This window comes from Amblyomma maculatum, chromosome 10 (assembly GCF_055883805.1).
Source record: "Amblyomma maculatum isolate TAMU_Amacu chromosome 10, ASM5588380v1, whole genome shotgun sequence".
Taxonomy (NCBI): domain Eukaryota; kingdom Metazoa; phylum Arthropoda; class Arachnida; order Ixodida; family Ixodidae; genus Amblyomma; species Amblyomma maculatum.
In genome coordinates this window covers 172,056,316-172,070,275 of record NC_139353.1, presented here as the reverse complement: position 1 = coordinate 172,070,275, position 13,960 = coordinate 172,056,316, and the positions used below count along the sequence as shown (strand labels likewise).

At 47.7% G+C, this 13,960-nt stretch overlaps 1 protein-coding gene across 2 annotated transcripts in view; it reads left to right on the top strand.

Annotated features, from left to right (window-relative positions):
- Asator (tau-tubulin kinase asator) overlaps positions 1–12,139 on the top strand; it is a 193,382-nt gene extending 181,243 nt beyond the window's left edge. For both annotated transcript variants that reach the window (XM_084580671.1, XM_084580670.1), the window contains exon 13: positions 10,923–12,139. In XM_084580671.1, coding sequence (XP_084436797.1) covers positions 10,923–11,004 — 82 coding nt within the window. In that variant the 3' untranslated portion in view covers positions 11,005–12,139. The remainder of the gene's footprint in view (positions 1–10,922) is intronic.
- Positions 12,140–13,960: the final 1,821 nt, after the last annotated feature.

The following is a 13,960-nucleotide window of genomic DNA, read 5'->3' as shown; positions in this document are numbered from 1 at the left end:
ACCTTCCGTCCGCCCAACGGGACCAAATAGTCGCCCTCCTTCAGCGCTTCAGTGCATCTTTTGACGTGTTGACAGTTTCTCATGCAATTGACACTGGTCCTCATGCTCCCCTGCGGCAGCGACCATATCGCGTGTCGCCCACTGAGCGCCGCGTCATTCGTGACAATGTCGCCAATATGCTTCAACGGGGCATCATATGACCATATCATAGCCCTTGGGCCTCCCCCGTAGTATTGGTGATGAAGAAAGATGGCACGATCCGCTTCTGTGTGGACTACCGGCGTCTGAATAAGATAACCCGCAAAGATGTTTACCCACTCCCACGAATTGACGGCGCGCTAAATTGTTTGCAAGGAGCGCAGTTCTTTTCGTCGCTAGATTTGCGCTCTGGCTATTGGCAAGTACCGATGGCTTCCGCTGACCGCCCGAAAACAGCCTTCATCACTCCCGATGGCTTATATGAATTCAATGTGATGCCGTTCGGACTGTGCAACGCCCCCGCCACCTTCGAGAGAATGATGGATAACATTCTCAGTGGGCTCAAATGGGAAACGTGTCTTTGTTATCTATATGACATTGTCGTTTTCTCGAAAGATTTCCCTTCCCACCTTCTGCGCCTTCAGTGTGTCCTTACGTGCCTTACTGAAGCCGGCCTCAGCTCAACTTGAAGAAATGTCACTTTGCCGCTACCAATCTCACAATACTTGGTCATGTCATATGCAAGGATGGCGTTCTACCGGATCCTACCAAACTTCGTGCCGTCGCAGACTTCCCCAAGCCCACAACCTTGCAAGAACTTCGCAGTTTTGTCGGTCTATGTTCGTATTTCCGCCGTTTTATCCGAAACTTCGCCAGTATCATCGCCCCTTTAACGCAACTTCTCGCCGGAGGCCCGAACCTCTCCTCTTGGTCACCAGCCTGTGATGCTCCGTTCAGTACACTACGCCGTCTACTGGTCTCTCCCCCTATACTCCGCCATTTTGACCCTGCCTGCTCGACCGAAATACACACTGATGCAAGCGGCGTATGTCTGGGCGCTGTTTTTGCTCAACGGAAACCTGGATATTCCGAGTATGTCGTCGCGTACACTAGTCGTACACTCACGAAAGCGGGATCGAACTATTCTGTGACCGAAAAGGAGTGTCTGGTCATCATATGGGCCATTACCAAGTTTCATCCTTATATTTACGGTCGCCCATTCTACGTTGTTACCGACCATCACGCGCTCTGTTGGCTCTCCTCCCTCAAAGACCCCTCCGGCCGCCTCACCCGCTGGGCGTTACGTCTTCAGGAGTACGATATCCACGTCATCTATCGATCTGGACGCAAGAACACCGACGCTGCTGCCCTTTCCTGTTCACCGCTTCCTAACGACTCGACGGCTTGCTTCGTTTGTGCCTACGATATGTCGCCGCTCAACATTACCAACATGAAGTCTGAGCAGCAGAAGGATCCATCTATATTCTCCCTCTTAACATTCCTGTCTACGCCCGCAGAGCTGTCTCCGTCACGTGCATTTCGTCGTCAGGCCCACCACTTCGCCACTCGTGATGGACTTTTATACCGCCGCAATTACCATCCTACAGGGCGAAAGTGGCTTCTCGTTATTCCGCGACATCTCCGTGCTGAAATCTGCGCCTCTTTCCACGCCGATCCCCAATACGGCAATGCAGGTGTCATGAAAACCTATTCTCGACTGCGTATGAGATATTACTGGCGCGGCATGTACCGCTTCATTCGTGAATACATTCGATCCTGTACCGCCTGCCAACGTCGCAAGAATCCACCCCCTCAGCCAGCCGCTCCGTTGCAGCCATTGCCTTGCCCCAGCCGCCCTTTTGACCGTGTCGGTATCGATCTGTATGGCCCGCTTCCGACCCCTTCGGCTAACAACCGCTGGGTCATCGCAGCCGTTGACCACCTAATCCGCTACGAAACATTGGCCTTGCAGTCTGCCACCGCACGGGATGTTGCTTCGTTCATTCTGCATCGCCTCGTTCTTCATCACGGCGAACCGAAAGAATTGATCAGTGACCGCGGACGTGCGTTTCTTTCCGACACTGTCGAAGCCCTCCTCAATCAGTGCTAGATCATTCACCGGAGCACCACAGCGTATCACCCCCAAACGAACGACATGACTGAGCGATTTAATCGCACTCTTAGTGACATGCTAGCCGTGTGCGTCGATAGCGCTCACTCTAATTGGGACCAAGTGCTGCCTTTCGTAACGTACGCCTACAATACGGCTACGCAGACTACGACTGGGTTCTCCCCCTTCTTTCTTTTATATGGTCGTGAACCCACGTCCACCATGGATACTATCCTGCCCTACCACCCCGACGCTTCAGAGACCACTCTACTGTCTGAAGCGCATACATTTGCCGAAGAATGCCGACAATTGGCGCGCTCCTTCACAACGGAGAACCAGGCTCAACAAAAGCATAACCGGGACCCTACAAATCCAGCGCCTCCATATCCCTCAGGTGCCCTCGTTTGGCTCTGGGTGCCTTCCTCAGCACCCGGCCTCTCATCCAAACTCCTATCGCGCTATCATGGACCTTACCGCATTCTCGAACAATCTTCTCCCGTCAATTACGTAGTAGAGCCCTTGAACCCATCTCCAGATCATCGCCGCCGCGGCCGAGAAACTGTACATGTCGACCGCCTCAAGCCGTATTATGATCCCCCTACCCTTTCCTCACCATGAGTCGCCAGGATGGCTCCTTTTCCGCCGGGGGGTATTGTAGTAATCCCGATCGCCATTAGCTCGCGCGCCAACCCGAAGAGGTAGACGAAGTGGAGCCGGAGCCTTGTTGGCACTGCACTGTTGGCAAGCTGTTGGTTCGAAAGCTACCCCCGTCGCTTTGGTTTGCGGACGTTGCCTACGGTCTTGGTGCTCCAATAAACACCTTATAACTTCATTATTAAATCTAGGCCGCTACAGTCTGAGTAGACTGTAGCGGTATACTTTGCGAGCTGTAATAACATGAGCACCGTGAAAAAAGTCTGTAGTGGTAGCGTTATAATTTGCATTGTATACATGGAGTAAATATAGTTTTTGTATAACGAATATTTTTTGTATGTAAGAAATGTAGCGGTGCCACAGACAAGATGGCAGTAATTAATGTATGAATAGGCAAGGTAATTATAGACCATTATTTTAGTTTTATCGGAAAGCATGTATCTGAGACGACCGACTACACCAGTTATTATGCGAGAAAATTTGGTTGGAAAAGCAAGTCATTTTGAGATTCCCAGGAGATATTAGGAGTAATCATTACACCGAAACATTTGAAATGGTCAACAATATCAACTGGATGAGAATTTAAAATAATATCAGCATGAGGCGCAGGAGTATTTTTCTACTTTGACACTGCTCGGTTTAAAATGACTGTTCGACGTGAGTCGATGCCTCTGACGAAGAAATTCAATAAAGCTGAGCGTATTTTCACCATAGTTGCGGTGGCACTGTCACCCTAGCCGCGGAATCGGCTGAGTAGAAAAAACCAGCTCGTTAAATATGAACCCGCTGTGGGCAAAGGGCTTCATGTGCACACTGGTCTGCACACTCTGAAAGGAAAGAAGATGCCATCATTTCCACATCAACATGTAAAACATGTCAAGTGAAGCAAGCACACTGACACTATCTATGGTTATGTTTGATTATTTTTTCATTGCTCAATGTAGACCTTGGTTCGTTAGTTTGTCCGTGTTCTGTGCGAAATTGCCTGTGTGCCAGCAACCGGTGATTTTTGCTACCTGTGAAGTACTGAAATACAACATTACTCGCAAACGTAACTAACCTTGATCACTACTCCAAATTAAGTGGGAGAAGTATATCGTCTTTTAAATCTCCTGTTAGTGACACAGACGAAAACTCTGAAAAAAAAAAAACAAATTCGCAGTGGCTTAGTTCGGCTATGCCAGAAGGTGCAGCCGGTTATTCTTAGCTTTCTCAGCACGTTTAGCCTTTTATGTTCGTTTTTCGTTCAACCGCCAACAGCCAGGCAACTACTCCGATGAGTCTGCGCTCTTATGCGCCTCTGAGAAGCAATTTCGCTCTCATTCTTCACAGCTATACGCCCTGCTATATGCCCCCACTGATACCTCTCTGTATGCGCGGCGCTATCAAGCAGCTCCAGCATCAGACTTGGCTACTGCGCAACGAGGCGCACAGCTGAGCACGGCAACAGCGCGTCTGCCTAGCCCCGCTCATGCCCCGCTCCATTGGGTGCCCGAGCGGCGCGCCACGCGCACGAACCTACGCTGGAGTCTGCGCATGCGTGACGCACCAGGTGCGAGCTGAGGCGCGCACGGATAATCTGGCCAGATATTTCGCGGCGCTCGGGCTGGCGCAGAGGAGGCTCGCCGCTCATTGGTTGCCGTGCACCACTCAGAGGATGCTTTTCGCGCAGTCTCTGCGATCTCTCAGATTTTTTTTTTCTGACATCGTGGATGGGGTGCGTAGAGATGTGCGTACAGTCAAACGATCGACAACGAAAGGTTCATCGCCGACGTGTAGCGGCGGCACTCGCTGTGGCTGAGGGACTTTAGCTGCGGCTCGCCACCCACAAACAACATAAAAATAAATAAGTTAAAGAAGCTATGTGCGAGAGGTAGCGTCTGAGGTGCTGCCTCTACTGCTGCCGGGAGAACCGCGCAGGTCAGCGCTTTGTTTACTGCAAGCAGTGAATAAGTGAAATGCGCTTAAAAATCATCGTCTTGCAATCGCGCAGACAGCATCGAGCGTGTGCAAAGGCGATGGAAGTCGCTCCGGGACAAGCTTCAAGTAGCAGTCGAACTGTTTCGGCCGGTTTTAGCCTACGAAGTCTTGCAACAACACAGGAGCGAGCGCGCCAGAGATACTTCATGGAGATGCGCACTTTTTCCATCGTTGTCAGGGCGCGGCACTGGACACGTAGGCGCCTTGTCGTGCGCCCCATGGAGGCCACGCAGACTTCACTCCTCTGGAATTCGCAGACCGGCGAGGCGCGCGCGCGCGGGCAGCGTCAGACGACTACTACGCAACGTAGGCACACAGATAGGCACGCGAGGGCGCCTGTGAGTCTGCGGCGGCTAAGACGTCACTTCTATGGAATGCGCAGACCGGGGAGGCGCGCGCGCGGCGGTGGCGCCAGCTGCGTGCCGTTTGACGTCACTGCTCCTTGCCACGCTAAACTGCTCAACCTCGGACAATGTAGCTAACACTACAAAAAGACATTTACATCTATTTTCTAGACCTCTTTTCGCTATTGGGATCGCAACTAAACATCGACGCTCCTCACGTTGGAGTATAAGCAGGCGTTTATCGCGCTGCTCCTCAAAGTGTGCCTGGCGAAGACTGCAATCACAAAGACATTGCTTTCAAAGATGCAGGTAGAACATCCGCCTAGTGTGGTTCGAACCCCGCTGCCGCGTAATTCCTAACCGGATTAACAAAAAGAAAAGAAATCCGCATGGCACTGCATAAGTAGGTGTGGAGTGTGACCGCTGAACACCTCCAGAAACGCACACCCTCACCAGAGTATGATTTGGCCACCCTGATGTAGTAATTGGCCGCACGCTCCTATGAATACTCCAACAAACCACTGGCCACCAGCAGCTGCGGAGCAACTGTCCCCGGCGGCGGTCAGACCTGTAACGCAGTAGGGGGTGCTGAGAATCTGACTCCGGACAGGCCACCATTAGAAATTGGCCCTGGCAACGTTTAATGCTAGAACCCTATAGCTGGTAAGGCTAATTAAGCAGTACTGTCAGAGGAACTGGAGGGTATGAAATGGGATATCATATGGCTTAGTGAGGCTAGGAGGCCAAATGAGGCATATACTGTACTGAAGGGCAGAAATGGTTTACCCGAGAGATGTGAACATGAGTAGGGCTTATCAATGAGGATACAGCTGCTAATATTGAAGAGTTCTATATTAGCAGTTCTATAGAAGAGAAAAGCATTAATGAGAAGGCGATAGGCATCATAATTAAGCTTAATAAGCGGTAAAAATGGAAGGTTGTACAGGCCTACGGGCCTACATGCATGTAGTCATGACGACCAGGCAGTCGAATGCTTCTACGAAGAGGTTGTCAGGTCAATAATCAGGTTTTTAACAGTGAAGAGCAGTCAGACGCCCCGCCAATGACGAAGGACGTGATTAAGAACGATTAAGAGACAGTAGAGGTGCTGCATGTTTTGTGCCAATAAAAGTGATGAGACCAAACAGTATCATTCTGGTAAACGCTTCCATTGTTCTTTCATCGGACATACATGGGAACAGTGTAGCTACTAGGAGTAAAGTGCAGAAAAGGTGTAACTCATATGCTCAAGCCAGCTAAGAGCACAGCAACCGAGCTGAACTCACCGCAAGGCAGAAAGAACGGAAAAGCGCTTTCAGCGGACTCGTACACGTCTTCTGTTCGACATCGTTAGGAGCTCTGAAACGAACTGGAGCGAGGAAGACGTAGATTTGAGGTGGACGATCCCGCGGTGGAGCCTGAGATGTAGCTCAACGTGAAATGGGGTTTAATGGGCAACAAATGTTTGTCTAATTATAGCCAACTACACAAAGACAGGCGGCAACTGAGCAACTCCGCTTTCCCACATTATCAAATCTTAGCCTAAACTTTGTAAATCTTTATTTGGGCTCTTTTTTCCATCTGTGTTCTTAGAGCCACCGCCCTAAGCTCCGTGAGTGCCCCATGTGCGCACAAGGCAGAGGTAGCTTGGTAGAATTAGAAGTCACAGGGTTACCGGATGTCTGTAACAAAGGCCGTCATTGCTTACAGATCCGGCAACACTCCGTCTTCTCGGGCCCTCAAAACCCTTGTGTTTCAGTTTCCTTGCATTGCTTAAAAATGTTTGCAATCTGAAAAATTCTTAACTGTTTAAAGAGGGCCGTAGACGACATAAGACGCTTTTCTCGATTGCGGCGCTGTCTACGTGCTCTGCTATTCTTTCAACTGGTGCTTCTTCATGAATGCCACCTTCGTAGGGCGCTTAGTGGAGGAGTGAGTATATGTTCATATGAAAAAACAGCCCACGACAAACCATGAAGGGACCACGAAGAAAGACAGACAAAAAATGAATGCGATTGGAAATGCCCTGAAGTGAACTTTGAGGGGCTCTTGTTTTCTTGAGGGAACCAGAAACACGCGCCCTTGAGCGGCGTACACGGGACAGTACATAAGATAATGTTCTATATTCCCGCACGCACCACACGTGGATTACAGCGGAGAGAATCTAACCTGCATAACAGTCGAGGACAGTATCGAAGATACATGTATCTTGGATACTATCTTTAGATACATTTTGTGTATTGGTATTAGGTATTGTGTGCTGAAAATGCAAGTATCGGAGTATCGGTATCGAAAATACATTTTTAAAGTATCGTGCATTTTGAAGATACTCAATACTAAAGAAAACTTCAAATATTGAAACCGCTGTGAGACTTCGCGTTGACGGCGCTCGCTCAGACGGTAGTACATGCCTTGAGAAAGCTCGGCTTGTAGTACCGCTTGAGTTCCCTCCAAATGCCCCTCCCTCAGCGTCAACGACATTTCCGGATTCCTTTTCTTTAAAACTGAAGGAGGCAGCGGTAAGCAGGTGCTCACGAGGTGCTTTACTTTTGAGCGCGAAGCTGCTAAACCTTTAACCGACACACAGAGAGGTATGAACAAAGCGGAAACGCAAGGTGAACACGCAGTAGGGATCAAGCACATTGCTGTATCCGCTGTTCCTACCCTTCGCTATCCGCCCCCGTCTCTGAGGCGTTTGATTCTCGTCAAGCAGTGACCTCAGTGTGCTGTCGGGCGCAGTAACTTATGCACAACCCAAAACCCCTTGGTTCCGCGTGCCGGCTCTGCTTGGCGGCAAGAGCACAAGCTTTTAAGGCCTTAGTCCACCACGATGCAGTCGGCTAACCACGTACTTGCAGTTACGGCGTTTCAAGGAAAATGAATCCACAGGAAACAGACTTCCACTAGACCTTTTTTTCGGAAACAATATTACGTCCAAAATTTTATGAAGTGCATATGAAACCTATGAATGCAATTTTCCAGCACAGCTCGTATAACAAATTATGCGTTGTCAAACAATGTTTTGTTTTTTTGTGAAAAACATTTGTGAAAACCTTGGATAAAACTTTTAAAGATAGCTCTACCTTAAAAAAAAATAATTTTTAAAATATGCAAATTGATTGACACCATATTAGCCACTTTCTGTTAAAAAAATATACTTCTATCCTTTATTACAACCAGCCGTAGTTCTCTAGCGTCGCTAGTGAACCTCGCGTTGCCTAACTACCTCCAGGATGCTTGAGTCAATGCGGCTATGGTTCACTCTTACACTCTGATAAAATGCATCTTCATCTAATACAACACTGCGGTGTGCTCGTGTGCAGAGAGGAGTTTCTTATTTGCGTCGCTTTTAGCACGCCCACATCGCACTCTTGCCGGACTAAATAGCTTTCAGCCATGTTATTTTTCTTGTTTTCCTTCTAGGTTTTAACAATTTAAGAATTTTCTACCACTAATGGCAATATAACTACCCAGTTCTCCAAACGCACGCAGATTGCACCTTTGTGCCTGTATGTATAGCCAAGGGCTTACAGGTCAGTTCACATGAAGAGCATTAGTTAAAAAAATTATTTCGCTGGGCTGCTTGTGCAAGTAATCGCTTTACTGTAACCATGGCTTCAATTCAATGTGAAGTTCTGACAAGGACCCAAACAATAACTCCGAGCTGGCGTATTTATTAAGCCCGTTCAGAAAAACTACGCTTTAGGAATGCTCTAAAAATTCCAGAAAGCACAGTAAAATTTCCTAATGCCGCTAATCGTATTACCACCTTTATTATGTTATGATTTCAGTGATGTATCGAAGTATCGGCGATACAGTGCCGAGTATCTGTATCGAAACTCCATTTCGATCGTGTATCGGCATCGGAAATGCAATTTTACAGGGTATCGTGTATCATACTTTTCGAAGTATCTTGCCTAACCCTGCTGCATAATCGCAGAAGTTGATGGCACGAAGCCACTCATTACACCTATTGTGATATTAAAAGTTTTCAGAATTTCAACTTAATGCATTTAGCGTGCAGTCAACACCTTCATTACGAGTTAAATGCCCGCCTCTGAGGATATCATAAAAGGTTGGCAGAGCACTTCGGGCGTAGGTTGAAGCGACTGTGCCTGAGCAATTTTCGCGCCGAAAATTTTACTGCGCCAAGCTCAATCATCATCATCATCATCAGCCTGACTATACCCACTGCAGGGCGAAGGCCTCTCCCATATTTCTCCACTTAACTCGGTTCTGTGCTAGCGGCATCCACTTGACCCCTGCGAACTTCTTAACCTCCTCCGCCCACCTAACTTTCTGCCGCCCCCTGCTACGCTTTCCTTCCCTTGGAATCCAGTTTGTTACCCTAAGCGACCATAGGTTATCCTCTCTTCGCCCTACATGTCCTGCCCATGCCCAATTCTTCTTCTTAATTTCCACTAGAATGTCGGTAACTTGTGCTATTTCTCTGACCCATTCTGCACGCTTCCTATCTCTTAATGTTACCCCTACCATTTTTCGTTCCATACACCTCTGCGTTGTCCTCAACTTACGTAGAACCCTCTTGGTTAGCCTCCACGTTTCATCCCCATAGGTGAGTACAGGTAAAATGCAACTGTTGTATACTTTCCTCTTGAGCGATACCGGTAAGCTGCTAGTCATAATCTGCGAGCGCTTGCCAAATGCGCTCCATCCCAATCTTATTCTTCTTGTTATTTCCTTTTCATGGTCTGGATCTGCGGTTACTACCTGTCCTAAGTAGGCATATTCGCCTACTACGTCCAGTACTTGGCTACCTAATGTAAACTGCTGTTCCTTCCCGAGGCTGTTGAACATTACCTCAGTCTTCTGCATATTGATTTCCAAGCCTACCTTTCTACTTTTCCTGTCTAGGTCATCAATCATTATTTGCAGTTCATCCCCCGAGTTGTTTAGCAAGGCAATGTCATCAGCAAATCGCAGATTACTGAGGTATTCTCCATCTACTCTTATCCCTAACTGCTCCCATTCCAAGTCTCTGAATACTTCCAAGCTCAATCACTGCAGCGTAAAGAATTCTCTTGTTTGTTCAGAAGCCACATATGTCACGACCGCGATAGAAAACAACCTGCGTGGTAAACCCAAACAATGAAAATATCGTCCGAGTACCGAGGTAGTTTTACCTGCGAACGATGTGAAGATTATTCCGGAGAGCATGAAGAAAATATTCATTCTGGTATCTGCTGGTTTCGTAATATGCGAAACTGGGTCATGCAGATTAAATCTGCATGACCCAGTTTGAGGACAATCACGTGCCCCAAAACATAGTTGTTTTCATGTTCTATTGTCTAGCTGTCGAGCAATCGCCAAGTGCTCGCTGGTATCGCACGCGATTGGCATTATGTTTTCGTCGTATAAGGTCTATGCATCATTTCTCGTCTCTTTGTTATAGATGCGTCGCCTGTAAGCGCGTCGCGAATGAAGCTTGGCTGGTTTTAATCGGCAAGTTGATTTTGAGCTTCACAAATGTCAGCTGCGTGTTTTCTATGATCAGTTCATCCAAGTAATAGCGCTCTTTCGAGCTAGCAGATTTTATTCTGCAGATATTTAAAAAGAGACGGTTTCATTATTCAAAAATGAAATGCTAAAAGACGCCACATAAACAAGAAAACCACGCGAGATGAGCTGTATGCTTAACTTTGTGCTGTAAAGTACGTCAGGTCGTTTACTTGTCTTCGCGCCGTCCTTAGGCTTTATCATTCTACAGCTTCCTTTTCCACAGCTTGTTATGTCGGGGTGTGGAAGTCCTACAGGACTGTATGCACCTTGTTGGGGAACAGTGCTGCTTACATGGCTTTTGCTTCTTCTTCGCATGTTGTCCGGAACCTGCTCAGGAGGCGTCGGTACCGGCCCCTGTCTCCCAGTGACCTCCAGATGACGGGAAGCGAGTCGTCGCGCGGCAACTCCCCTGACTGATGTTGCTGAGTGAATGTGTGTGAATGTGCGCGCGTGGTGATTGCCCCCTGGGACAGCAAAGCCTCAACGGCCACGTTGTGATGCGGGAATATGACTTTCCGCCTCGCCTTTGCACCAACTCCGGAAGCCCCGACGTCGTACTTTTCCGAATGTTTTTCCTAGTCAGGTGTGGTATCGTGTCATGCCGACTGCACTGTGGAGTTGGCCGAGGAAGGACATTGGACGCCCTGATGAAAACGAACGATCCGGTTCAGGGTGCTCGCAACACCGCTGAGTTCCTTCCGGTGATCTGACCGTTTCGTCATTGCAATGTTCTTCTCCCGTCACATGCCTCTAGAAAACAAAGTCATCCTGGATGTATTTATTTGTGAATGTGGTCTTGAAATGGCCGGATTCTGTTAATTTCGTGTTATTATTCGAATGAAATGAGAAAACGTATTGTTTCGAAGGACGTTCCGAGAGGTGATATAAAGATCAGAAATACTGTGGGTCGTGAAAAGGAATCAAGCTGCTGCTTTCATTTCAGAAACCGAACACAATGCACTGGACATGAATGCAATGCTTCCTTTTGATGTGTTTTAAGGCAGTGCAGTTACTGAAGGGTTGCTGGTGCACCTTTACTGCGAATTAAAACGCTCTCAAACCCACGAGCATCGATGCTCTTCCTTTCCTGGAAATCCTACCGTCAGCTGTCTTAGTATGCTCATCAGTAGGTCATATGCGAATTCTTTCTGACTGGGACGTCTGGCACCAACTAGTGCACGGGATTAAAGATCACATCTAAGCTAATGATCAATATCACATGTGTGTTTCCACTGGCTGCAGAAGAAGCCGTGTAGATGGGTAATCAACAGCTAGTCTAGTCGTCGAATGCAGAAAGAATATTCATCACTAATCGACGGGACATTTCCGCATAAAAATTGCATGTGATGCCCACGAACATCGAATCGTGGCGTTGAAGTTCGTGATAGAGAACTTATGTGAGCCTACCGCGGCATAAAGGGGCACTACAGAGCGGCACAGCACTAAGCGCTGTTCTATCACACTTTTTGCTATATCCAGTCGTAGGTGCTTATTGAAGTGATAATAGAAGTCTCAGGCCTGCTGCTGTTGCCGGTCGTCACTCAAGAAAAAGCGTTATGACACTGCGCGCCGTCGTCCCGCGTGTGACACTACGTGGCGACCTAGGTACGCGCAGTCGGGCCTGCGGTGGTGGATCGCTGCAGCTCTGTAACAAAAGTATGAAAAAAACACACAAGAGAGTCTCAGCCAAATATGATAACTCTTGTAGAAGAATCTTTGTAGCGTAAATTCGCTTACATCACTCTCGATCTCATCGCAGAGCTGTGCTGTATAAGCGCTTTTCCTAACAAAGAGAGTAGACTCACGTGCTCAACAGTCTCGCACAGCTCTTGAGGCAGTGCTCTGGTGGAGTAACGTCGAAGAGACTACATTGGAGAAGACCTGCCCCAGCGTCCATTGTATATCTTCTAGAATAGCTATGGCTTACAGTACAGCTTCAAAAGAAGAAACCGGAACTGAGCAGCATGATATTTTTTCTGCCCCGGTAGCTGTACGCTCCTAAATTATAAGCACAATTCTCTTTCTAATTTTTGGCCCCCTCCACAGAAACTGGTGCGCCCGAGACAAAGTGTTCTCATGATAGGTGACGATCTCTGTTGTCACTTCAGAATTTCGATTACTTATCAATGCTGTTGTTAAAAGGTGATTTCCAACTGCATACACTTGCAGGGTGGAGACAGGGAAGACGCAGCATAGGCCGTCAGCCCTCATGATTGTAGCTAAAGTTCAACAGAGAACGGCAAGAAAGATGCGACAGGGACATGAGGGTTCTCGCTGTGTGTTAGAAAATATATTTTGTATGCTGGGGTGCATAGCACCTCTAGCGCGCACAGGAAATATTGCTGAGTTGGCCTTAACGGACTATATCAAGCTACATTCGTGCGTAGCACTCAAATCGCAATTAGGGCACCGCTACCACAGATTACTAGCGCTGGAAAAATGAGAGTTGATGATTGGCACAATGATCTCCTCGAAAAATGAACGGCTCTGAAACTCTAGGTAGCGGTGGCAAAGTTTATCTCTCGTTGTGGCGAGTCTCGCTTCATCCAGCCATGAGAAGCAGCTCACGCAATGGAAAGCCTCCTTGCTAAAGAACAAAATATGGCAGTCGTTTGCAGCCAGAACGCAGTGTTTCTTCGCTGCATCCATGCCAACCAGCGGCGAGGCTGTATCAATGCGCAGCGCTCTCTTGCTTTTCACTGCGTGTGAACAATGACTTTAGTAAAAGTATCGGTCTTTTTAGGTCCTGTAGGGCTTTAAGCTGTTTTGAATTTATTCGGTGTGCGGAGGAACCTTATTCCTACGATACTTTCTTAGACGAGTATGAATAGTGCGTCCTGCTGTTTGTGCACATTTGTCGTTCTTTGCTAAGGGAGATGTTTCACTTTCTAAAGTTGCCTAAGAGTTATACACAAGCGTCAGTACGATTCTCAGAACGTGGGAACTTTTTTTGCCAGAATATTTCGCGTGCCGTTTTCTATAAAAGCAGACACGCCTACGCGCAAAGAATGGTGGAGGTAGGCCTTCTAAAAGGTTCGACCACGAAACAGATCGCTCACAGCGACACTAAATTTTATGTAGTGCTTATCATAAAAACCCGGAAATACCCACACGTAAGCTAAAGAACGAGCACCGCTGCTTCCTGCCTTTCCAGTTTGGCATAGCATACCACCCAGCCATTTATTATCCTCTCTCCTTAATAACCGTCGGAAATTCTACAAAAAAGGCGCGGCAAAGAAAATTGTATCAAAATGAGAAACGAGAAGACAGGTGCGCCGACCTGTATCTCCGTTCCGCGCAGGTCTCTTCAATATGAAGAAAAGCTTAGTTAAAACATTAAATAATTATTGCTTTGTAATTATGATAAGCACAT